This window comes from Sycon ciliatum, chromosome 13 (genome assembly GCF_964019385.1).
Source record: "Sycon ciliatum chromosome 13, ocSycCili1.1, whole genome shotgun sequence".
Classification (NCBI taxonomy): Eukaryota; Metazoa; Porifera; class Calcarea; order Leucosolenida; family Sycettidae; genus Sycon; species Sycon ciliatum.
Genome location: NC_088655.1, coordinates 22,519,364 through 22,546,747, shown reverse-complemented (window position 1 = coordinate 22,546,747; position 27,384 = coordinate 22,519,364). Strand labels below are relative to the sequence as shown.

Here is a 27,384-nt window from a genome sequence, read left to right as displayed (position 1 = left end):
ATATGGATACGAGTTATGTGTAACTCTCCATCACTCTAACATGATACTATATTATACGGGTGTCAGGACGTGGAATGTCTCAGTACTCTCAGTTTTGTGCCTAGTTATTGCACTCTCTGACTGTATAGTATCATGTAATACAGTGATGGAGAGTTACACTTAACTCGTATCCATAATTATGTCTCTCTCTCTCTCTCTCTCTCTCTCTCTCTCTCTCTGTCTATGTCTCTCTCTCTTTCTCTCTCTGCTATTGGCGCACCTGGTTGTGATGAAGCCGAGACCCAAGGTCGGCAGAGCATCCCAGACCACGCCACCACTCCCCTTATTCATGGCTCACACATGACGGGTTTACGTGGTTCTAGTAAAAAATAAATAAAAAAATAAAATATGTCCTTTTCCTTTCTATGTTTATTTTTATTTTTTATTTAAAAATTCGACGAGGAGACAATAATTTTAATATTGTGCCTAAATGTGTTTTGTCACCTTCTTGTTTATTATTGTTATTATTATCATTCGTTCTCACTTTTTTGTTTTTGTTGCTGATACACACTTGTCACGCTTAGTTCTTACTTGTATACCCTTGTTTTCTGCACACGTTTGTAAGAAATCGCACCTCGATATTCCAGTGCTGTCATTGTATCGTGTCACCCTACCTTGATTGCTATTATTATTTCCTTTGTTCTCATTTTGTTCTTTAGTACAACGGTGATTCCTGAAGAGTGTTGTACGAAAACTTGTTCGAATCATCTTCTTTTTTTTCCATTGCCTTTTTCTTCTTACATGTATTTTTCCTTACCCTTTAGGTTGTTTCTTGCATCGTCTCCATCGCTTAGATTGTTTTAAATAAAGTAGTCCACATGTCGCTTCAGCTCGTCCTACTTATTGCCATATTAAATTTATTTTTATGCTTTATTTTTTTTGTGTGACGCCTGGCGCTATCCCGTATTTGTCCCGTGCCGTACCGTACCATCAAAGACAGCTGGCCACAATATTTTTGTTTGTTTGTGCCATCAGCATGCCTGGCGCTATTCCCTACCTGTCTCGGTTTTGCCGGTCACGGGCGTTCTGAAGTCGACGGGATGTCTGTGCTGACGTTTCCTGTGACCGGCGCTGAGATGTGCCGATCACGGGCGTTCTGGAGTTGACGGGATTTCTGTCCTGCCGTTTCCTGTGACCGGCGCTTACTCTGCCGATCACGAATGTTCAGGAGTCGACGTGATCTCTCTTCTGACGTTTCCTGTGACCGGCGCTGACTCTGCCGATCACGGACGTTCTGGAGTCGACGGGATCTCTCTTCTGACGTTTCCTGTTAACGTCGCTGACTCTCCCGTTCAGGATTATTTTGGAGACGACGGGATCTCTCTTCCAAAGTATATTTTTGCTGACGAATCCTGTCACCTATTCGCAACTAACTTCCATTCTAAATGCATTTCCTCGTCTCCCTACTTCGTATTTCTTTCCAGAAAATCTCCTTATACAGCAGGGAGTCATTTACATGCTACGACTTCCTGCTGTACATCTATATACGTTACAATTATTATGCTATCGGCCTACATGCGATTCCCGGGCTGGTCGACAGGCGGCCCAGCCAGCCAGCTAGTGGGATCTCGGCCTCGCACACAAATCCACACAAATAGTTACTGCACTATTTATTTTTTATTTTATTTATTTATTGCAGCATCTCATAGCACAGTGAGAACACCGGCCAATACAAAGAGAGAGGGCGTTAGCCAACCACGGCAAGGAAGGGAGAAGGGGAGGAGAAGAAAAAAAAGAAAAAAAGAACCGGCATGGATAAGTAGTGATTGCAACAAAATGAGAAACACAAAATCAAAGTCAAGGCGCGACAAGGCTCTTAAAAAGGCGGAGGGAAGAAAGGTCCTTAGCTTCTTGGGGAAGTGCTAGCCACACAGAGTACGCAGTGAAAAGGGGAGAGTGAAGTAGAAAGGAGGACTTGGGTTTCGGAAGGGAAAGGGAGTTTCTCGTGCTACGGGAAGAAAACCAGTTGAAACAGTGGAGGTGAGGTGGACACAGATTGAGTTTGAGAGAATGGATAAGGGTGACAAGATGTGAATTACGTCTCTTAGACAAAGGGGTAGTGTGAGCAAGGGCATAAAGGGTGGAAGATGGGAGCATGCGGGGTTTCCGGAGGAGGATTTTTAGAACTTTTTTGTGCTGAATATCGAGCTTTTCAGCACGGGTTGTGGAAATTCCAGCCCAAGCAGTATCTGCATAATCAAAATGGGGCGTATGTAAGCTGAGTAAAAGAGGAGTTTACAAGAGATTGGGAGATGGTAACAGTGAGAAGAGAGGATTCCTAAAGATGAACTTGATCGTTTACATATGTAATCGATGTGGGGTTCCCATGAAAGATTAGAGTCAATGAAAATGCCAAGATGCTTATGGCTGGAGACTATGTCTATAGGCTGGGGGAAAGTGGGATGGAGGAGGGGCGGAACATCAGGCTGAGAAGGAAAGAGCATGATTTTAGTTTTAGACAGATTGGGCGATAACCGCCAAGACGACATCCAGGAAATTACTCTTTGAATCCCGTTAGCTAGGTTACTCATCAGGCCTGAATGCATTCCCCCCATACACTTCGCATAATATATACTCATTCTCTTGATGGTACCGTACTCTTGATGGTACGGGAAGGGTACGGGATAGCGCCAAGCATGCCAAAAAAATTGTGGCCAGCTGTCTTTGCTGGTACGGTACGGTACGGTACGGTACGGGACAGATACGGGATAGCGCCAGGTGTGACACAAACAAACGAACAAACAAACAAACACACAAACAAACACCAAATTAAAGCTGTGTGGACCCTGGCTAGCGCCAGACATTACTGAAGTAAGGTCTTCTGCATAGCTACGGGAATTAAAGCTGTGTAGACCCTGGCTAGCGCCAGACGTTACTGAAGTAACGTCTTCTGCATAGCTACGGGAATTAAAGCTGTGTGGACCCTGGCTAACGCCAGACGTTACTGGAGTAACGTCTTCTGCATAGCTATGGGCATAAAGGTCAAATTTAAGAAGAGCAGTACTAGACTAAATATCCGAGCAGATATTAATCCATTGTTTTCTGTCGCGGGCATAATGGCCGAGATCACGATGGTAGCTGGATTTAAAACTGCAGATAGGTGTAAGCCGGACACCTCGCTGGAGACTTGTGGTGAGGCAAGAGCGGGGTGCACCTATTCGAAAGGGCTGACTGGTAGCATATGCACCGAAAGCAGTGAGAGCAACATTTGCAGGGATATCACTTGGCTGGCATAATATATGACCTAATAGCTTCCACCTGTCCCGCTTGGCCAATTCAGATACAGAGCACTGGCCAGTAACAGCATAAAAATCTGCATTGGAGATGACATCTGGGTAGCTAATTCCAAGGCTACACCGCAGCTGTTTCCTATGAAACACATCTAGGCGGTTTTCTTGTGCACGGGACAGGCCATGGCAAGCAAGGTAGTAGGTCAAGATTGGTAGAACGAAAGTGTTGTATAAACGAATTTTTTAAAGGGTTGTGGAAAGCAGTTGATTCATTAGTATGAGCTAAAAGAGGCAAACGGGAAAAGGCAGAAAGAAAAATTGGCTGTCACCACCATGACGCGCATGAAAGGTTGGTCCATGAGATCAAGATCCAAGCAAGGCCAGGAGTGCCCAATGGCGTGTTAATCCTCAGTAAATTAGCACTAAGACTCATAAGTCGCAAGCAGCCTCAGAAAGTTCCCGGGTTCGAGTCCTGGTGGGCCTGGTATTTTTTCTCTTGCCAGGCGGTTCACTTCCCCAACAGATTCTTGGAATTTGAAGTTCTCCGAGTCCTTTCAAAATTGCACACCTTTTTCACTTCTGTTAGAACGTTCCAGAAAATGACTGTGTTTGATTTCTTGGGGGAGAGAGAAAGACCAGAGTGCCATCAGTATGTGTGGTACGTGTTGTGAGCTGCCTTTGGAGTGAAGACCTTGTCAGCGCCTTCTAGGGTTGGCTTGGCCCCCCACCTCAGATGGGTAGGGCAGTGCTCATGACAAGCAATGTCCCGGGTTCGAGTCCTGGTGGGTCTGGTATTTTTTTCTATTTTTAGGCGGTTCATTTCCACGAGTAATTCTCTGCATTTGAAGTTATCCCCATCCTTTCATGATAATAATGGGGTATCAGTGTATTTCCACTGATGATCGGAGCTTGAAAATTGATTCCGGAAACACAGAATTTCAAAATTTGTGATGTTGGCGGGTGATGTTTGCGGCATTCATACTTTTCATAGCTATTCCTTAATAATAATGGTGAAGGGCACTTCTTTTTCTAACTCCTCCCTGTTCAAATTCCCTTGTAACCCAGAGAGGTTCCAGGCTGTCCAAGAGAGTGCTCAATACCAAGAGGCAGAGCTAGTTCAGACCATGAGAGGACGGAAAAAGTGTCTCGATCAAATCCGTCGATCTGCTGTGTCACGCGGTGGGCGGCGCACGGCCAGTTTCAGGATGCAAAAATATCGTGCTTCGATCGCACAAATCGAGATTTGTTCAATATTTTTTGCACTTCTGCAGAGCTTTGCTGCTAGTGAATTTCGAGTCATTCAGGGAAGGAAAATGGTTGTTGTTTGGAGTGACAAGGATTTTCAGTTCAAATGTTCAAATTTCTTGTCAGATTCGGTAGAGGTGACCACGCTGCAGTGTTTGGAGTGCTTGCGTCTGGAGCGGTACCTGGTGTGGGAGCTTGAGGAGGCGCTTTCCGTCATCAGGTAGGAAATTGGCAATGTTGCAATGTGGTGAAGTGAAAATAGTCAAATTTGTTTATTTCCGTAGCCTGGCGCTATCCCGTAACTGTCCCGTACCGTACCGTACCATCAAAGACAGCTGGCCACAACATTCAAATAGGGCTTTCAAATGCAAGATCATAACGTGAAGCAACTTGGAAGAATGAGTATGTATGCGAAGTTTATCGGGGGAATGCATGCAGCGCAGGGCGATAGTGCGGCTTCGAATCCCAAGTTATGTCTTGAAAAAAGAAATAGGAGAAATGAAAACACTATAGCAACACTATGCTTTTTTCCCTAGGTCATCAAGGTGGTAGACGGTGACTCGAATGCAAAGAGAAAGTTTGATGTAGCCAATCAATGGAAAAAAAACATTTCCATCAGTTCTAATAACATGCATGCTGAGCTAGGCAAAAAAAGCATAGCGTAGGGCCCTGAGCTTCCAAGCTCTCTCGTTTCCAGAAAACGTGGAGCACTTTTTACGAGACATGTCCTGGGTGGTAGTGGAGATGTCCACTGTCCTGCAGTGCATGGTTCAGAGAAATAGACGCCGTAAATTGTTCTCGCTATGGCCCTTGAAATTTGGCTATTCTAGCGGTGCAATTTAGTGATATTTGGAGATAATGACCATTGCTTTCCTGGATGTAGCTATAGCTCTATGTGGTGGTGATGTGAAGACTACTAAGGTGAGATAATGTTGGCATGTGGTGGTTTGTTCTCAGCTCATTCGTGTACGCTGTACCAGCGGTCGTTTTTGGACCCAATATTCAGCCGTATTTTGGGCCCATTTCGAGGTGGTCCCCAGTTCCAAGGTGTCCGTCAGTTATGCAACGAGCCATTTTGGCATGGTTGTTGTAGACCCCAAAGGAACCTACTTCCAAAATTTAAGCGAAATCGGAGAGATTATCCAGCCCAGCTTTTCTTGTTTTCTCTGACAAGCTCTCTTTTTAAAAGGCTAGTCCTGCTGAGTGTGTAAGTAATGCAACATGATGCATTCTCCTACCTTTTCCTGTTCTTACCTGCTGATCAAACGTGCTGTTGTCTCAGCCTTGAGGTGAGCTTTCTTTCCAGAGCTGACTTTTCTGACTGAGTTCTTCTGGCTACACAACTCCTTACAGATATGCCGTCCTGCCCAGCACCAGTGGTGGCAAACTCCACACAGACTGGTGCTGGGTATTACATTGGAAGCACAGTGCATATCAACATCACTTGCAGTACTGGGTATCGAATGACTGGAAGCTCTAGTGTAACCTGTACTGACAGACTACAGTGGTCTCCTACATTACCAGCATGCCAAGGTAAATGAGAAAAACGTGTGCATTATAGTCGGTACTGGATGTCCTACAATGCTTTTATCCTTGAAGGGTTGTGACGCTCCTACGGATGCGGAAAACTCAGCATCTAGCTGAATCTGACCCGAACGGTAAAACTTTTATTGTTTTTGTATAGAACGTTTCCCAACATCATGGATCACAACTAATATGAATTCGAGCTTCGTCCTGCTCGATCACTGCATTCTCTCTTCACTTGTTGTTTCTTTTCCCGTTACATGATGAAAAGCGGACACTGTTGACGTTTTATCCTGATTAAACCCGTTTTTGTTTTGTTTTCTATATTACAGATATCAATGAGTGTACATCTGGTGCTCACAACTGTTCAATGAACTCAACATGTACAAACACAGCTGGTAGTTACACGTGTGGTTGCTACGCTGGATTTGCCAATGCTTCATCCATCAACCTTTGTTCAGGTAAGCTACTATTGACCTGCTCCAATTGCAACCAAACTGAAACACCAGACACAATTATGTCTCCCCCCCCCCTTCATGTTAATAGCCAATGTCGTCAGAGACTCACTACCACAAGTTCACCCTCACTGTTAGTCATTCACACCAAAGCGCTCCAGAGTCTTACCTAAATGGCCACTGTTCAGTATTGAAGGTGTGCAGCTAAACAAACACTGTGATCACGCATGTAGATTGACATGTAAGCTAGCTAGAGCCAGATGCCAGAATCAATGAGAAAGTGAGAATGCTCAGTGACCACATGATAAACTGCCAGTGCCACGCAGTCAAACAGCATTTTTTTATTGCGCCAGCGTGCGCTGAATCACTGGGTTTTGCAGCTAGCTTAGCTGCAAAGTCCATCACCGTCGTCTGGACAAGAGTTTTGTTTCTCATCGCTAGCTCAGGTCGCGAGAACAAGAGAATGGTACTACTCAAGCGACTAGACTCCTTTCACTACAAATCTACCTCAAACGGACACACAGAAATATTTCCAGAAGCTTTGTCCCGACGCGACACTCTACTCCTTCAACTTACTTCAAGTGATCATCAAGGCAGACGCAGTTGATCAGCGCGCAAGTTCGCGACCTCCCGACTTCCGGCTCTATCGACTATCGAAGTCCATTTTGTATGCCCAGGTGGTAAGGGTTAAGGTTTGAAATCATTGTATCGTATTTTTTTCTTTCAGAATGCGCTGCACCATGGAAGCAAATTGCCCCTGGCTCAAGATATTGTGGAAGGCTTCTGGCAGGAAGGGCCACCTACTATCCTGCACGCTCACTCTGCCAAGCCCAAGCTGGTGGTGATGCAAGGCTGCCAAGAATATACAACAAACGGGAGAACGATGAGATTGGTGAATATGTGAAAGATGATATGTGGCTAGGCGGAGAGGATTCAGACGTGAGTGTACCATTGACTTTAACACATCATTTCTCATTAATACCACTCTTCAAAAAAAAACCCGCAGGAACCCTCCAAAGCAGCTTCTTCATTCTGATTCGCACTGCTGTACGATTGACTAACGTTTTCCTTTTCAAAAAATTTGCCTTGCTTTTTTGTGTACTGATGCACTACGGGCGGAGGTTGTTGTGAACCCTCTGATTCTCTTAAGAGAGCATGTCTGAGAATACCGAATCATATGTGCAAGTCAAGGTGAGTTCCTTTTGTGGCGTAGATTGACTGCAAATCCCTTAAAAAGTTTCTGAAGGGAACCTTGAAACTTGCATACCCCTCAAAAATGGCCAAAAATGGCCAAAATATCACATTATTTTGTCATTCTACTAATGAGTCACGCCACAGCGTATACGAACAAGCTACGAACAAAACTCCATCAGGCCAACATTGCCTCACCTTAGAAGAGTTCCTGGAGCAGTACCGCTTAGCCGCGCCAGCATCCCAGAAGACGAGGGCCATCACCTCTGACGCCACAAATGATCGTCTGGAAAATAGCCAATTTACAAGCGTTGCTAAAACAACCAGCTATATCCTCAATTGGCAAGAATTATGCACCGGCAGACAGTAGAACACCTCTTCTAGCACTGAGGACATGTCCCCATCTACCTTTTGGGGTTTTCTTGAAATAAACTTTTTCCGAATTTTTCCAATCGACCACTCTTGAGGCGACGGAACCTGTCTTCTCCCATATCCTACTCTCTGCCTAGGTACTCCTACCTACGCTGTCAGCTCAGAACTTCTGCACTGTCAACCCTGACATTCTTCCCTTCCTCATAGTCCTCTGTTCTGATCTCAGCATACTACTATTACATTTTACTAATATACAACAGCCGCGCTCATTAAGACACTTACATGTAAATCTACCCGATCCTTACATTATTCCGGCCCATTAGCAGCACACCCAAAAACATTCAAATGATAATGCGATAATGCGCCACCATCTTACGGTGATAATGACCTAGGCAAAAAAAGCATAGAGAGTCTCTCATTTTTTTCTTTTCTGCTATTTTAATAAGGCATAACATGGGAGAATGAAATTGAAGACACCACTGCAGCTGTACTTATGGTTTATAAATATGGTGGCTGCTATGCCGGATACCGCCAGCCATGCATCGACCAGGCGCCAGGCGCGAACTGATGGTGGTGGTGGTGAGAAGGAGAGCTCTGTGCCAGAACTTTGCAGCCTAGAGAGCGTGTGCGGGCAGGCGTGTGTTTACCGCCATATTGCCAGGTGTGTCTTTACCACCATATTTATCAACCATAAGTACAGCTGCAGTGGTGTCTTCAATTTCATTCTCCCGAGTCAAGCTCCGTATGAAGACATCCAAGAAGAAGATTGCCTGATGAGTCCAGCGGGGACGAAACGTACGTCGCAATCGAGCTATGTCGTTGCTGTGTCATCATCTGTGTGCCATGCACTACTTGATGTACCAGCCTGCTATGCCGGATACCGCCAGCCATGCATCGACCAGGCGCCAGGTGCGAACTGATGGTGGTGGTGGTGAGAAGGAGAGCTCTGTGCCAGAACTTTGCAGCCTTGAGAGCGTGTGTGGGCAGACGTGTGTTTACCGCCATATTGCCAGGTGTGTCTTTACCACCATATTTATCAAACATAACATGGGATTTAAACTTGCACTATCGCCCTGCATACATTTCCCCAATACATGTTGCATGCATTCATTCTTCCAAGTTTCTTCACGTAATGATCTTGCTGTTAAAAGCCCTATTTAAATAAATGGGCCAGCTGTCTTTGATGCTAGGGCATGGGACATATACGGCATAGCGCCGGGCATACCGACGCGCCCGACGGAAACAAGCAATGACCAGATTAAAGGAGTGTGGCCCCTTTTTTGCGATAAGACGTTACTCAAGTAAAGTATTTTGCATGGCAGTGGGAATAATTTTACTATTTATCGTGCGTCTTTCCCATGCAGAATGAAGGTGTATATCAATGGAGAGATACAGGACAAATTATAACTTACACTAATTGGCTGCCCGGTCAGCCAGATGATCATTCTGGCATTGAGGATTGCATCGGAATATATTACACCTTACGGAGAACGTATGAGTGGAATGATTTTATTTGTCATGGCTACTCACTCAAGGTGCTCTGTGTGAGAGGTACATGTGCACAATTTCATGATACACAAGATGTGTGTGATTGCGCAATATCTGTACAAAGGAAGACAATGCGGATTAAGAATAATAATCCGGGATTATGTGTTTTTTCGTTTGAAATATTGTCTCACCCTTTTCATAAATTGAAAACGTGGAAATCTGCGGGGCACTAGTTATACATTAGATTCCACCAAATAGACCAGGCCCTCAACAGTCTGATGTGCACATTTTACACCGCCAACAATTAGTACTGATCTCTCCCATTGCATGAACGTAAGGAAAGTGCATCGATTTTTCAGGTTGGGCTCAGATGAAAGACAGTCTGATATCAGTTCCGATGGTATATCTCTCGCTTGCGTACGGCAAAGGGAAGCTTTCATAATTATAACCTTCTCGCATGATTTTAATCTTTTATACATATATTTTCAGCGCAGGCGCTGGAAGGATTGTATTATGTCTGACCTTCGTTCTCGCGGCCTCGAGGTGGATTGGCGAGCTAAATGCATGTCTCGTTTCACCTGGCGCTCGGCGTAATCAGCACCGGTGGATGCACAGCATCCCCCCCCCCCCAACCCCTCCCATCACCTGCTACACCTGCGACCGACATACACACACACACACACACACACACACACACACACACATACACACACACACACACACACACACACACACACATACATACACAGAGTACTGGTACTCATTCTAACAGCCAAGAAACTGCTAGATCCCCATCCCCGAAGGACAACAACTCTAATGCGCCTCCAGAGAGATCAACCCAGGAAAATGGAAAAAGATCAGCAAACAAAAACTGGTAGCAAGCAAAGCAATGTCACACCTTCCGCGCTGGAGAAGCAATAGCGAGAACTGCCACATCTATTTATGACAAGCCGACATCCGATACCCTGTGGAGTTCAGACAGGCCAAGACTCAATTTACTCTTCCTAGGGAATGTAAACCCCAGATGCCCTGCCGAATCCATAGCAACTTTTTCCACTGAGCGAGGAATGGAGATGTACTGATGCAGGGTGGCCAAATCCATCGCGTTTGGCACAGTTCATGCCCATCTAGTGATTCCGGAGGCAGCAGGCTCCAAAGTCGACCAAAGTGGGTTCTGGCCAGATAAGATCAGTGTGAGACCCTAGAGATTTCGCAAGGACAGCCGTGGCTGGAGCAACCAGGACACAACATCAGCATCAGCATGAGTGCATCTTTCCTAAATCCTTCCTCCCCTTTGTGCCCCAGCACCCTCACCTCATTTGCAGCAACTTACATGCCACTGAAAACTCAGGAACTTAAAGTTGGACATATCAATATCCGCAGCTTGCGGCACAAGGTCATCCTTCTGGAAGGCATACTATGTAAGCATTATTTTGATGTAGCGGCAGTCGCTGAGACATGCTTTGACTCGGATTTTGCTGATGCGGAGGTGGCAGCGCTGGACTACACGGGGTACTGCAGGGATAGTGTCTGCAAGAACACTTGTGGATGTATGGAAGGGAAGACATGCAAAGCAGTTGGCGCCATTGACATGTACATCAAATCCAAACTTGATTCCGAGGTTGAGCGGCACTTTGACGCTGACCTGAAGGCCATATGGCTGTGCGCTCCTCAGAAGTTGAGCAGCAATAACTTTAAAATAGGATGTATCGCCCCCCCCCCCCCACCCAGAGTTCCCATGTTAGGCCAAGCCAGGGAATACATGTACTTCATGATCGTCCTGTTTTCCAAAAAAATTGGGGAGGGCGGGCGGATTTTTATTTTTATCATTGTATTGCAAAAAGGTTTCCACCAGTTCGAATAACATGCATTATGACCTAAGCCAAAAAGCATAGCAAGGGCCCTGTGCTTTTCAAGCCCTCTGGTTCCGATGACCCAAAGGCTAACAGCCTATCGTGGGGTACGTCGCATTGAAGCATTGTGATGTCCTTTTGTTTGCTGCTCCTACATTCTCGCAGATATGCCATCCTGCTCAGCACCAGTGGTCACGGGCGCCACACAGACTGGTGATAGATTTTACATCGGAAGTACCGTCAATATCGTGTGTAATACTGGGTACAAAAAGATTGGCAGCTCCAACATCACTTGCAATGCCAGTTTGCTATGGTCGCCAGAGACAGCGTGCCAAGGTGAGTGAGCTAGCCGTGCACATGACATAAATTTGGAGGTGTTTCAGCGTTTCCTAGGAGTTTAACGCTGTTGTGGTCATTGCTTAAACATATGTGTTAGCCTGTCAGGGGTAATTTATGGGTAGGCGAAGAAGACAAGTAGGAGTACACTTTTGACATCAGTTGTCAGGGCCACCGTTCTTCATTCAAGAAGCGACTTTTAAATTTATGCATTTCTAGTGATTCGTGAATACCTACAGTGTCCCAGTTGGGCACACTGCCAAAAAAAAATACAAATTTGATCACCCAAAGTGTTTCCTGAAAATCAATTCTGAATTTCAGGGATTGATTGGTACCCAGTGTCGCTAGTGGTCAAACGAAGGGCTCAATTTGCAAAACGAACCGTCTTCATCAAAACGAACGAAGGTGTCGAACGATTCTTTAACCAGTTCACAGTTCCTGTTGAAGTGCACTCTGTGCATGTGCCCTACGCAGTAGATGACTGTACATAATATTTTGCTACGCGCCCATGGCTTTTGCACTCTGCAGTTTGTACCCCACCAACTGCTCATGACTGCTTCTGCACCCCGTGGCCGTGAATGGCGTGCACTCAGGCACAGTCCAAGGCATAGTACTATGTACTCACGTGCTCACAGTTCGTTACAGGTACACTTACCAGGAGCCAAGTGGACGCGTAACTGGTTGACTGTACAGGCTCCAGTACAGTACACGTGTTTCAGGGAACATCAGTTGCGGGAATGCATGAAGAAATCGTCTGTTGACCTTCGTTTGGATTGAAAACGAAAGTTTGTTTCAAATGAAAACGACGGAAATGACGCTTCGCCGTGGCTTCACTCGAGTTTTTGCCAGAGTAGGGATTGTTCCTATCACATGTCGGCACGGATATAAGGAGGCGCTTCGTGTTTTCTTTCTTGCCACGAGATTGAATTCGGCTAGTGCATTACCGTCGGAGAGTTCGATTGTAAAATTAATTATTCCCCAAGAACTCAGATGGTGAGCAAAGGAAAATAATATTAGTTTGAAACATGGAAATTGTGGGCACAAGTTCTGCGATCGAGTACAATAACTAAACCAGATTTTGAAAGTCAGACGTGCACAATCTACCACAAAACTGACAAGGAGTACTGAGACATTCCACGGCATGAAAGCCAGCTTGAGCTTGAGCTTCAATGCCTCAGTACTCCTTGTCAGGTTTGTGCTAGATTGTGCACGTCTGACTGTTCAAAATCTGGTTTAATTGGTGAACTCAAATGCATAACTTGTGCCCACAGTTACTATGTTAACAAGTTTCCCCAAGAGTAGCAACATATCAGCGAAATATTGATTGAGACCTTGTGCCTCTTCAAAACCTGGTTCAGTTGGTGGACTCTAATGCATAACTTGTGCCCCACCGTATTCTTTGTTTCAAAATATTGATTGAAAATCCATTTAACTCTTCTTTTCTTTATTGCAGTCCAGGGACTGTATGAGTGTTCTTGAGCAATGTTTATCAAAATGAACTGTTTCCTAACGATTCGTCTTTGACGAGCACTGCATCCTCTCTTCGCACACCCTCCGTTTACAACACATGTTGAAAGCCTGCGACTGCACATTGTTCATGGTGATATGCTGGTGTGGGTCTTATATTACAGATATCAATGAGTGTGCATCTGGTACTCACAACTGTTCAATGAACTCAACATGTACAAACACAGCTGGTAGTTATACGTGTGGTTGCTACTCTGGATTTGCCAATGCTTCACCTATCAACCTTTGTTCAGGTAGCCAACTATGATCTGCTACAATTGCAACTAAACTGCAACACCAGACAAAATTATGTAGAAAACATCTTTTGCGTAAATACAAATATTCCTTATAGTTACTTCAGTACATGGTATGTATGAATGGTGACCATGACAAAGTGAAACAATCCCTCCTCTTGTCCTCCTTGCCCTCTCTACCCTTGGTAGCCATTACACACATGTTGATGACCTTGGTTGTAAAGGAGTTGGAGAGTTGATTGGGTGTCTGCAGTGGAGCTTCCGGGTATAGAAGAAAATCTTACACGAAAGCTGACAAAATATGTCGTAAAATACTGTACTCGTGCCAGTTGAGCCCTCTTTTGAATAGTGCCTCTATCTCTGAGACCCTATAAAACAATATAGCCCTGTCTTGTGTAGCTCCCCCAGCCCCCCCTCCCCCCCCCCCCCCTCCTGGGCTAGCAACCAAATCCATGTACAAGTTTGGTGTTGTTCTCTTAATGTTCTTGTCCACTTCTTTGCGCTGGTGGTTTCAGGAACTGTGTTTTATGCTGGAGGAGGTATATGTACCAGCATTGAGAACGTATTCAATTTTGCTGTCGTGAGTCCCGTCCGGGACTGATACGAGAATAATAATAATAATATTTGAGAACGTAATTGTCTTTCTTCAATATTTCTCTCCCTTGGATAGTGCCCTCTCTTTCATGGTGCCCCGTCTTTGATGGGCTTTGAACAATAGTGCGTCAAGTTCACTAATCGCGCGAGTACAGTACATTGCACAATGTTGAGTAGAGTTTATGTTTTGGGACTTATTGACTTCTTCCAGCATGTGTTGCACCGTGGAAGCAAATTGCCCATGGATCAAGATATTGTGGATTGATTTTGCGAGGACTTCACTCCTACCATAAGGCTCGCGCACTCTGCCGAGCACAACCTGGTGGTGACACTTGGCTACCCAGAGTATACAATAAACGGGAGAATGATGAGATTGGTCAGTTAGTCAAATGGAATGTATGGCTGGGCGGAGATGATGAAGAAGTAAGTATTAATAAGTATCAAGAAATCTGGGACAACATTTCTCCTGTACGAAATAGTGGTTGCGACTTCGCGGCGATGATTTTTAGGAATGGATTTGCTCCCACACTGGAGCTCGCGCTATTCCGCCGACTTGACTTGACACTTGACTGACTCACGACTGGCATCCAGAATTTGAAGGTTCGATGGACTTCTCGTGTGCTCTTCTTGTGTGCTCTGGATGGCAGTCGTGAGTCAGTCAAGTGCCAAGTGCCAAGTCACGGGAATAGTGCGACCTAAAGTGTGGAAGCAAATCCATTCCTAAAACATTTCCCCTCACGAAATTATAAGCAGAGGCTGCGGCGGTACTCGTAAAGAAGTTGAGTGCTCTCACGTACTTCCAAGAACACACGCATCCTCTCAAACTTGACACTTTACTGGCTCACGACACCTTCCACTGGGCAAACCAGCAAGAAAGCAGCACTTCCGTTTCAATACACAGTGTTTCAGGGAATTCACCCCTCATCAGTTGAGCTAGAGTAGGCTGAGAAAGACTGTGCAATAAATGTGCCACCTTCTCTTATTGGCCACAGGCCATCGTGGGAATAAAATATTTCAAACCAACAGTACTGTCCCAATCATCACCATGGATACAATCATCACCATGGATACAATCATCACCATGGATACAATCATCACCATGGATACAATCATCACCATGGATACAATCATCACCATGGATACAATCATCACCATGGATACAATCATCACCATGGATATAATCATCACCATGGATACAATCTTACAGAGTCGCTCCATTTCCGGGCCGACAAACACCTCTTGAGGCCCCAGGTAGCAGCATGAGTCAAAGTTGCTCACGGAGTTGTGCTCAACAGACGCTGAGAGACAGTTGATTTCTGGAGGGTGTGGAGCACATATCTGACGAAGACCCTCACTATGGACTATGCTTTTGCAGTTGTGAATGTGGGCCAAGAGCAGAGTGTGGAGGAACAGACAATTATAGTTTAACATTCATTCCGGGTTGTGGGGTCCAAACGGACCCCACAGCCCGGAATGAATGTTAAACTATAATTGTCTGTTCCTCCACACTCGCAAAATGGCCCCCAGGGGTATGGTTTTTGACATATTTGTACTTTACTGCGTCACATCTCCCTGAATCTTCATGTATCCCTCAACAACACAATAACCGAGATAGAGAAATAGTCTGGGTTAGATGTTCATGATGGATTTCGCTTTTGTTACGGAAAATGCGGGTGGGGTCCAAATGGACCCCAGTAACATAGAACACAGGGAAGTGCAACAATTGCGATAGTTTTTGGTATTTATTTCCCTGGTCACCGAATACATGGATGACATCGACTGAAGTACGATGCCCTGCAAGAAAATGTCCTTCTACAGCCATAATCCCTCATTCCATGTTGACTTTTTTCCTACATTCCCAGTAAATCGGGGTCCTTTCGGACTCCAGGAACGTTTTGGGTGGTATTCTTGCAAACTTGCAAAAAAAGTCCCGACAAATTTCAGAGCTGTCACCAAATGGAGTTGGGTCAAAGCATTGTTCTATGGGAAGGTAACGCAGCAAACAATTACAAATGGAGAGTTTTGCAAGAATACCACCCAAAACGTTCCTGGAGTCCAAAAGGACCCCAAATATACTGGGAACGTAGGAAAAAGGTCAACATGGAATGAGGGTTAAAAAATGCCGAGTTCATTGCTACTTCTGAGTTCGCATGACTTACATTTACTTACAGAGAAATGATTTCCCTAGTGCCAATAGGTATCCTTTACATCCGCCTACTACTGGCTGACTAAATGCGCTTCTTTTGGGCTCCGCATCACAGCCCTTTGTCAGTTATTTCAGGATGAAGAGGGCACTCCAAGTTGAGGGCAGGCAACTCCTTCAAACTCTAAATTTTGCAAAAACTTTTTTTATTTGCATTCTTCCAGGTCTGAAAACACAGCATTGTGCTTTCACCAATTACAAGTGGTGGCATGGCTAACGTTAGGATTGCCTGATGGTGTATACAGTAAAACCTGTAAGTAAAGACCACCGTGACTAGCGACCAGCTTGCTACTACAGACCACTTTGAAAAGGCACGGACGGTCTCACATTCATATAATGGTTGTGCGGTGCAAACCTCTAACTAAGGACCACCTGCCACTAAAGACCACTTTCCCTGGCTCCAAGGGGTGGTCGCTAGTCACAGGTTTTACTGTATATCAATATAATTAGGAGGGGTGGCCTGATGACGAATGAGATGCGCTGCATTGTAGTTTCCTAGCACCCTTGACTGACCTCGTTCTAATCCTTATTACTCCTATCTTACGATTCCGGTCTTTCCTATACAGAGTGAAGGTGTGTTTCGATGGAGAGATACAGGACATAATATCACTTACAGCAACTGGCTGTCTGGTGAGCCGAATGATCTATATGACGAGGACTGCGTCGGACTATTCTATAGCAGAAATTCAACGAATGTGTGGAATGATTTTGATTGCAATACGGATGTCATGTTTGTGCTATGCGTGAGGGGTAAGTTTGTATAATGTCATGGTAAACTCATAATTTGAAACTCGGGTATTTAGCCAATAATAAAAGTAGAAAGGAAAAGTTCATATGGAAACGAGTTAAGAGTAACTCTCCACCACTTTCTGACTGTATAATAGTATCTAGTTACAGTGGTGGAGAGTTACTCTTAACGCGTTTCCATAATTATGTCCTTTTCCTTTCTACTTTTATACTCATAATAAATATATTTTCATGCAGTACTAATTAACCAAAGTACTGTAAAAGCCATAACGAAGTGCTAACTCTAACGAGTTAACGAGGAGAAATCTGTCATTAAAATAGAAATCGTTATACAGAAATCGATACTTTTACTGTCCTATTGAGCGTTAAGAATGAGTGAGAATCGTTAGCTTTGGTACACGTAAACTAGTCAATTTTGGGAAATCGTTATAATTATATGCGCCTCGTTAGAATAATGGCTTTTACAGTAAGTCAGCTGTATCCAGGCCAAGGCAGAACAACTTTCAGGATAATCACGGTAACACAATGGCAGTTTAAGCAGCCTGGCTTTAACACAGCAATGTAAAAGTAACTGCCTTAGTGGAATGTATTAAGTATAGCGGGTTGAATGTGAAGTCCTACAGCATGATACTTGATTCATGATTATTATTATTTTAATTTCTACCAACCACGGCCGCACAAAGTCCTTGGCTACAAAATAATGAAAATCTCGCAAACCAAACTTCAAATTCTTTATCATTATTAGTATTTTCGTATCTGTCCTGAATGGGACTCACAGCGGCAGAATTCAGAATTGACTGTGAGCAGTGTGTGTGCGTGGGGCGTGGGGGGTAGGAAATGAAAAATAAAAATAGAGTATTGTAATAAACAATCGACGAGGAGACAATAGTCGTAAAATGGCAATAAATAAGATAAATTGTGCACTCATAACAACAGCAAAAAATGAAGAAAGTTAAGTTCCATAACGTTTTCTTGTGACTGTCATCAGTGGAACGCCGTCACATAAAAATGTAATACCTAAAACATAGGACACACTTATATACATGTAGCTAATATGGTTTCAGGTAGAAATACAGCAGCCAGCAAGTACAAAAAGCGAAGTTTGTACCTTTGCAATGTGTGAATATAGTGTATGTGAGAAAGGTAGTGGCAGATGAATGTGATACTGTGTGAATGAATGTAATGGTGCGTGTGTATTACTTGAAGAGTGTGAGTGATACGTTTTCTTTACCTTTCTCACATACACTATATTCACACATTGCAAATGTGCAAACTTTGCTTTTTGTACTTGTTGGCTGCTGTACTTCTACCTGAAACCATATTAGCTACATGTATGTCAGTGTGTGTTTTAGTTATTGCATTTTTATGTGACGGCGTTCCACTGTTGACAGTCACAAGAAAACACTTTGGAACTTAACTTTCTTCATGGTTGATAAATATGGTGGTAAAGACACACCTGGCAATATGGCGGTAAACACACGCCTGCCCACACACGCTCTGTAGGCTGCAAAGTTCTGGCACAGAGCTCTCCTTCTCACCACCACCACCATCAGTTCGCGCCTGGCGCCTGGTCGATACATGGCTGGCGGTATCCGGCATAGCAGGCTGGTACATCAAGTAGCGCATGGCACATAGATGATGACATAGCTCGATTGCGACGTACGTTTCGTCCCCGCTAGTCCCCGCAGCCTAGAGAGCGTGTGTGGGAAGGCGTGTGTTTGCCGCCATATTGCCAGGTGTGTCTTTACCACCATATTTATCAACCATAAGTACAGCTGCAGTGGTGTCTTCAACTTCATTCTCCTAACTTTCTTCATCTTGTAACGAGAGAGCTTGGAAGCTCAGGGCCCTACGCTATGCTTTTTTGCCTTGATGACCTAGACAAAAAAAAGCATAGGGATGTTATAAATTCTGTTTAAAATCCTTGTTTTTTAAGACATAACCTGGGATTCGAACCCGCACTATCGCGCGCACTGCATGCATCCCCGATACACTTTGCATACATACTAATTCTTCCAAGTTGCTTCACGTTATGATCTTGCATTTGAAAGCCCTATTTGAATATGCATTGTGGCCAGCCGTCTTTGATGGTACGGTACGGTACGGGATAGGTACGGGACAGGTACGATCGAGGGTAATACGACACCGTCTACCGCCTTGATGACGGCAAAAAAAGCATAGGGATGTTAAAAAAAATTCAATTCTCCTTTTTTCAGGCATATCCTGGGATTAGAACCCGCACTATCGCCCTACATGCATTCTCCCATACACTTAGCATTCATACCCAGTCTTCCAAGTTGCTTCACGTTATGATCTTGCGTTTGAAAGCCCTATTTGAATATTGCGGCCAGCTGTATGTGGTCAGCTGTGTTTGATGGTACGGTACGGTACGGGACAGATACGGGATAGCGCCAGGCGTGACACAAACAAACAAACAAACACACAAATACCAAACGAGAGAGCTTGGAAGCTCAGAGCCCTACGCTATGCTTTTATGCTTTTTTTGCCTAGCTCATCGTACATATGGTTGATAAATATGGTGGTAAAGACACACCTGGCAGTATGGCGGTAAACACACGCCTGCCCACACACGCTCTCTAGGCTGCAAAGTTCTGGCACAGAGCTCTCTTTCTTCTCACCACCACCATCAGTTCGCGCCTGGGGCCTGGTCGATGCCTGGCTGAGTTTACTTCAGCTGAGTATCTTCCAATTTCAATAAGTCCCAGTAAGATTGCATTCCATCTGCTCCTTCTCCTTCTCCATCTCCATAAAATTCAACCTGCTCTCCGCAATTCGAGCTGACGAAAATTGTTTGAGGCACTCATCTCGGCATCCACACGCAGGAATCGCTTGCACTGGAGCTGCTGTTGCTGCTGCTGTTGCCGCACCAGCCCACGCTTGCTCCTGGGAAGATGAGCCACCAAAAAAGATCTCCGTAACTTCAGCAACGTTGATTTCGATTGGTTCTGCATTGTCCTCTTCTTCATCAGAAATTGCATCGCTGTTTTCGGGTGCTGCATTTTCGCTCGGGTCAAATACCTCGTCTGGCTCGTGCTCTGAGTGAGTCGCCAAAACCTTCTACATCCATATCCTGAAGAACTTAAAGCCTCATCCACAGTAAAGTAAGACTGCCTGCTCATCTTGAAAGTTGTAATAGAACAGAGAAGTCCAGCAGGTCAGGAGACGAAAGAATTATTTCGTTCAAAATTAGAACGGAGCTCGCGCCAACAAAAAATATGGCAGTTTCTTTTGTATGGAGCTCCGCCGTGCTTTGCCGTACCAGGCTGGTTGAAGTATCTACGGAAAGCGGGGAGTCTCAGCAGTGCGCTAGTGTACATACCAGCGCTGTGGTATGCACACTCACACTGCAGCGATCGAAATATGACGTCACGTCAAGATTCACTCATGCACGTGACAGGTACATGACAGCCTGTCACTCTGACGCACTTTACTCGATTTGCTGTGTGATGCCATAAGCACCCTTTTCACATCTGACGGCTCATTTATCAACCATAAGTACAGCTGCAGTGGTGTATTCAACTACTTTATTCTCATCTTACATGTTATAAGAACTGATGGAAATGTCTTTTTCCGCTGATTGGCCACATCACTGTATTGCAAATACGTTTCAATCGGTTTGAATATTATGAGTTAGGCAAAAGTATTTGCAGAATTTATTGCGGATTGTTATTTCTCTAATAATCATCTACTTTTGGTTTGCTCCTTCTTTTCTTTTTATCTCCTTATACTGTAAATCAACAAATTTTGGCCGATGAGAAATAGAAACCTCTCTATTAGAGAGGTTAAGATGCACGTTATTTCCGACGTGACGCGCAATTTCACGTCAAATTTGAAATCAATTGTGCACTCATAATCATGTATAAACAATTAAAATGAAACAATTCCAGAACGTTTTCGTGTGACCATCATCAGTGGAACATCGTCACATAGTAAGAATCACTAAAACAACCAGTTATATAGCTAGAGTAACATGAAAAGAAGCGTGAGAATGCAGCACAGCTAGCGGTTATGCATAACGCGTGTAGTGTGAACCTTTGCAGTGTATCTGAGAATGGTAGCAGTAGATGAATGTGGCAGCTGTGAGTGCGTGTGAACAAAAACTGGTGAGTGCGTATTATTTAAAAAGTGTGAGTGCTACAACATTTTCTTTTTGCTTGCATAGAACAGGGTCACGTGTGCGAATATATACAGCTTCCAACACCTGCAACTGCTTAAAGAAACGCGCGCGACAACGTTTCTTTAAGCAGTTGCAGGTGTTGGAAGCTGTATATATTCGCACACGTGACCCTGTTCTATGCAAGCAAAAAGAAAATGTTGTAGCACTCACACTTTTTAAATAATACGCACTCACCAGTTTTTGTTCACACGCACTCACAGCTGCCACATTCATCTACTGCTACCATTCTCAGATACACTGCAAAGGTTCACACTACACGCGTTATGCATAACCGCTAGCTGTGCTGCATTCTCACGCTTCTTTTCATGTTACTCTAGCTATATAACTGGTTGTTTTAGTGATTCTTACTATGTGACGATGTTCCACTGATGATGGTCACACGAAAACGTTCTGGAATTGTTTCATTTTAATTGTTTATACATGATTATGAGTGCACAATTGATATTTTTCATTGCTATTTTACGACTGTTGTCTCCTCGTCGGTTATTTAAATTTGAAATCGATCGGTATTTTTGCTCTCACATGCATCCATTGCTCAATCATGCATCATTTGCCTATATGACAAACTTTGGCCTGCGATTTACTTTGGCCGGTTGGTACCAAGCGGCGAAATCAGCGAAATTAAATCGCCAGCGAAAATTAGTTGATTTTAATACAGTAATCGGATTTTCTGGCCTTTTTGTAGTAATACATGTACATTGACCTGTTGAGCCAATGACGACGCCGAATGCATGGTTGCCTGTGGAGCACATTACATAACTTTACAGTCTCCTAAAATACGTATCCTGTCCGACGGCAAAAGAGGCTGCAGATTTAGTTTTTCTGCGCGTCGACGGGATGTCTGCGACGCGAAAGTTCAGCTCGCGTTATTTGGCTCGCACGTCGAAAAATCAACGCCAGTGACCTGCTGCTCACGTCGAAATTTGGACATTACATAACTTTACAGTCTCCTAAAATACGTATCCTGTCCGCCGGCAAAAGAGGCTGCAGATTTAGTTATTCTGCATGTCGACGGGATGTCTGTCCTGACGTTTACTGGGACCGGCGCTGACTCTGCCGATCACGGGCGTTCTGGACTCGACGGGATGTCTGTCCTGACGTTTCCTGGGACCGGCTTAGACTCTGCCGATCACGGGCGTTCTGGACTCAACGGGATGTCTGTACTGACGTTGCCTGGGACCGGCGGACTCTGCCGATCACGGGCGTTCTGGAGTCGACGGGATCTCTCTTCCGACGTTTCCTGTGACCGGCGCTGAATCGCTCGTTCATGCTTATTTTGGAGACGACGGGATCTGTCTTCCAAAGTATGTTTATGCTGACGCATCCTATCACCTATTCGGCGTCTATTCTAATTTAATTTCCTCCTCGTCTCCCTATTTCTTTCCAAATCTCCCTCTACATCAGGGAGTCGTATACATAATACGACGAATATTGGTACGGCACGGGACAGATACAGGAGCCCGCAAATATTGTGGACAGCTGTTATGTACAATCCTGTAGAGCCTTTGTAGACACAGATACGGGACAGATACAGGACAGATACGGGATAGCTCCAGCCGTGACACAAACAAACAAACAAACAAACAAACACCGAACTAGAGAGCTTGGAAGCTCTGGGCCCTACGCTATGCTTTTTTGCTTGCTCATCATGCATGTAACGTGTCAAAGCTGTGTGGACCCTGGCTAGCGCCAAACGATAATGAAGTAACCATGTGTGGCATAGCTACGGGATTAATATTTGGTGTTAATTTTTTGAAACTCGGATGTTGAGCCATAAATACATGTAGAAAGGAAAAGGACATATGGATACGAGTTATGTGTAACTCTCCATCACTCTAACATGATACTATATTATACGGGTGTCAGGACGTGGAATGTCTCAGTACTCTCAGTTTTGTGCCTAGTTATTGCACTCTCTGACTGTATAGTATCATGTAATACAGTGATGGAGAGTTACACTTAACTCGTATCCATAATTATGTCTCTCTCTCTCTCTCTCTCTCTCTCTCTCTCTCTCTCTGTCTATGTCTCTCTCTCTTTCTCTCTCTGCTATTGGCGCGCCTGGTTGTGATGAAGCCGAGACCCAAGGTCGGCAGAGCATCCCAGACCACGCCACCACTCCCCTTATTCATGGCTCACACATGACGGGTTTACGTGGTTCTAGTAAAAAATAAATAAAAAAATAAAATATGTCCTTTTCCTTTCTATGTTTATTTTTATTTTTTATTTAAAAATTCGACGAGGAGACAATAATTTTAATATTGTGCCTAAATGTGTTTTGTCACCTTCTTGTTTATTATTGTTATTATTATCATTCGTTCTCACTTTTTTGTTTTTGTTGCTGATACACACTTGTCACGCTTAGTTCTTACTTGTATACCCTTGTTTTCTGCACACGTTTGTAAGAAATCGCACCTCGATATTCCAGTGCTGTCATTGTATCGTGTCACCCTACCTTGATTGCTATTATTATTTCCTTTGTTCTCATTTTGTTCTTTAGTACAACGGTGATTCCTGAAGAGTGTTGTACGAAAACTTGTTCGAATCATCTTCTTTTTTTTCCATTGCCTTTTTCTTCTTACATGTATTTTTCCTTACCCTTTAGGTTGTTTCTTGCATCGTCTCCATCGCTTAGATTGTTTTAAATAAAGTAGTCCACATGTCGCTTCAGCTCGTCCTACTTATTGCCATATTAAATTTATTTTTATGCTTTATTTTTTTTGTGTGACGCCTGGCGCTATCCCGTATTTGTCCCGTGCCGTACCGTACCATCAAAGACAGCTGGCCACAATATTTTTGTTTGTTTGTGCCATCAGCATGCCTGGCGCTATTCCCTACCTGTCTCGGTTTTGCCGGTCACGGGCGTTCTGAAGTCGACGGGATGTCTGTGCTGACGTTTCCTGTGACCGGCGCTGAGATGTGCCGATCACGGGCGTTCTGGAGTTGACGGGATTTCTGTCCTGCCGTTTCCTGTGACCGGCGCTTACTCTGCCGATCACGAATGTTCAGGAGTCGACGTGATCTCTCTTCTGACGTTTCCTGTGACCGGCGCTGACTCTGCCGATCACGGACGTTCTGGAGTCGACGGGATCTCTCTTCTGACGTTTCCTGTTAACGTCGCTGACTCTCCCGTTCAGGATTATTTTGGAGACGACGGGATCTCTCTTCCAAAGTATATTTTTGCTGACGAATCCTGTCACCTATTCGCAACTAACTTCCATTCTAAATGCATTTCCTCGTCTCCCTACTTCGTATTTCTTTCCAGAAAATCTCCTTATACAGCAGGGAGTCATTTACATGCTACGACTTCCTGCTGTACATCTATATACGTTACAATTATTATGCTATCGGCCTACATGCGATTCCCGGGCTGGTCGACAGGCGGCCCAGCCAGCCAGCTAGTGGGATCTCGGCCTCGCACACAAATCCACACAAATAGTTACTGCACTATTTATTTTTTATTTTATTTATTTATTGCAGCATCTCATAGCACAGTGAGAACACCGGCCAATACAAAGAGAGAGGGCGTTAGCCAACCACGGCAAGGAAGGGAGAAGGGGAGGAGAAGAAAAAAAAGAAAAAAAGAACCGGCATGGATAAGTAGTGATTGCAACAAAATGAGAAACACAAAATCAAAGTCAAGGCGCGACAAGGCTCTTAAAAAGGCGGAGGGAAGAAAGGTCCTTAGCTTCTTGGGGAAGTGCTAGCCACACAGAGTACGCAGTGAAAAGGGGAGAGTGAAGTAGAAAGGAGGACTTGGGTTTCGGAAGGGAAAGGGAGTTTCTCGTGCTACGGGAAGAAAACCAGTTGAAACAGTGGAGGTGAGGTGGACACAGATTGAGTTTGAGAGAATGGATAAGGGTGACAAGATGTGAATTACGTCTCTTAGACAAAGGGGTAGTGTGAGCAAGGGCATAAAGGGTGGAAGATGGGAGCATGCGGGGTTTCCGGAGGAGGATTTTTAGAACTTTTTTGTGCTGAATATCGAGCTTTTCAGCACGGGTTGTGGAAATTCCAGCCCAAGCAGTATCTGCATAATCAAAATGGGGCGTATGTAAGCTGAGTAAAAGAGGAGTTTACAAGAGATTGGGAGATGGTAACAGTGAGAAGAGAGGATTCCTAAAGATGAACTTGATCGTTTACATATGTAATCGATGTGGGGTTCCCATGAAAGATTAGAGTCAATGAAAATGCCAAGATGCTTATGGCTGGAGACTATGTCTATAGGCTGGGGGAAAGTGGGATGGAGGAGGGGCGGAACATCAGGCTGAGAAGGAAAGAGCATGATTTTAGTTTTAGACAGATTGGGCGATAACCGCCAAGACGACATCCAGGAAATTACTCTTTGAATCCCGTTAGCTAGGTTACTCATCAGGCCTGAATGCATTCCCCCCATACACTTCGCATAATATATACTCATTCTCTTGATGGTACCGTACTCTTGATGGTACGGGAAGGGTACGGGATAGCGCCAAGCATGCCAAAAAAATTGTGGCCAGCTGTCTTTGCTGGTACGGTACGGTACGGTACGGTACGGTACGGGACAGATACGGGATAGCGCCAGGTGTGACACAAACAAACGAACAAACAAACAAACACACAAACAAACACCAAATTAAAGCTGTGTGGACCCTGGCTAGCGCCAGACATTACTGAAGTAAGGTCTTCTGCATAGCTACGGGAATTAAAGCTGTGTAGACCCTGGCTAGCGCCAGACGTTACTGAAGTAACGTCTTCTGCATAGCTACGGGAATTAAAGCTGTGTGGACCCTGGCTAACGCCAGACGTTACTGGAGTAACGTCTTCTGCATAGCTATGGGCATAAAGGTCAAATTTAAGAAGAGCAGTACTAGACTAAATATCCGAGCAGATATTAATCCATTGTTTTCTGTCGCGGGCATAATGGCCGAGATCACGATGGTAGCTGGATTTAAAACTGCAGATAGGTGTAAGCCGGACACCTCGCTGGAGACTTGTGGTGAGGCAAGAGCGGGGTGCACCTATTCGAAAGGGCTGACTGGTAGCATATGCACCGAAAGCAGTGAGAGCAACATTTGCAGGGATATCACTTGGCTGGCATAATATATGACCTAATAGCTTCCACCTGTCCCGCTTGGCCAATTCAGATACAGAGCACTGGCCAGTAACAGCATAAAAATCTGCATTGGAGATGACATCTGGGTAGCTAATTCCAAGGCTACACCGCAGCTGTTTCCTATGAAACACATCTAGGCGGTTTTCTTGTGCACGGGACAGGCCATGGCAAGCAAGGTAGTAGGTCAAGATTGGTAGAACGAAAGTGTTGTATAAACGAATTTTTTAAAGGGTTGTGGAAAGCAGTTGATTCATTAGTATGAGCTAAAAGAGGCAAACGGGAAAAGGCAGAAAGAAAAATTGGCTGTCACCACCATGACGCGCATGAAAGGTTGGTCCATGAGATCAAGATCCAAGCAAGGCCAGGAGTGCCCAATGGCGTGTTAATCCTCAGTAAATTAGCACTAAGACTCATAAGTCGCAAGCAGCCTCAGAAAGTTCCCGGGTTCGAGTCCTGGTGGGCCTGGTATTTTTTCTCTTGCCAGGCGGTTCACTTCCCCAACAGATTCTTGGAATTTGAAGTTCTCCGAGTCCTTTCAAAATTGCACACCTTTTTCACTTCTGTTAGAACGTTCCAGAAAATGACTGTGTTTGATTTCTTGGGGGAGAGAGAAAGACCAGAGTGCCATCAGTATGTGTGGTACGTGTTGTGAGCTGCCTTTGGAGTGAAGACCTTGTCAGCGCCTTCTAGGGTTGGCTTGGCCCCCCACCTCAGATGGGTAGGGCAGTGCTCATGACAAGCAATGTCCCGGGTTCGAGTCCTGGTGGGTCTGGTATTTTTTTCTATTTTTAGGCGGTTCATTTCCACGAGTAATTCTCTGCATTTGAAGTTATCCCCATCCTTTCATGATAATAATGGGGTATCAGTGTATTTCCACTGATGATCGGAGCTTGAAAATTGATTCCGGAAACACAGAATTTCAAAATTTGTGATGTTGGCGGGTGATGTTTGCGGCATTCATACTTTTCATAGCTATTCCTTAATAATAATGGTGAAGGGCACTTCTTTTTCTAACTCCTCCCTGTTCAAATTCCCTTGTAACCCAGAGAGGTTC

At 44.6% G+C, this 27,384-nt stretch overlaps 1 protein-coding gene across 1 annotated transcript; it reads left to right on the top strand.

Moving 5' to 3' along the window:
* Positions 1–7,312: 7,312 nt before the first annotated feature.
* Positions 7,313–14,352, top strand: LOC135829289 (adhesion G protein-coupled receptor E1-like). The gene is made up of 6 exons (XM_065341691.1): positions 7,313–7,432; positions 9,421–9,607; positions 11,563–11,733; positions 13,365–13,493; positions 14,009–14,073; positions 14,299–14,352. Exons 1-6 carry the CDS (start codon positions 7,406–7,408, stop codon positions 14,350–14,352), a joined length of 633 nt encoding a protein of 210 aa, XP_065197763.1. The 5' UTR covers positions 7,313–7,405.
* Positions 14,353–27,384: the final 13,032 nt, after the last annotated feature.

What these genes read in the sequence shown, in the direction of transcription:
- LOC135829289 (XM_065341691.1), top strand. Translation starts at nt 7,406, where the DNA reads ATGTGGCTAGGCGGAGAGGATTCAGAC. An exon ending in ACCTATCAACCTTTGTTCAG is followed by an intron (nt 13,494 to 14,008) that starts GTAGCCAACTAT and finishes TGGTGGTTTCAG; the next exon opens with GAACTGTGTTTTATGCTGGA. An exon ending in ACGTATTCAATTTTGCTGTC is followed by an intron (nt 14,074 to 14,298) that starts GTGAGTCCCGTC and finishes GACTTCTTCCAG; the next exon opens with CATGTGTTGCACCGTGGAAG.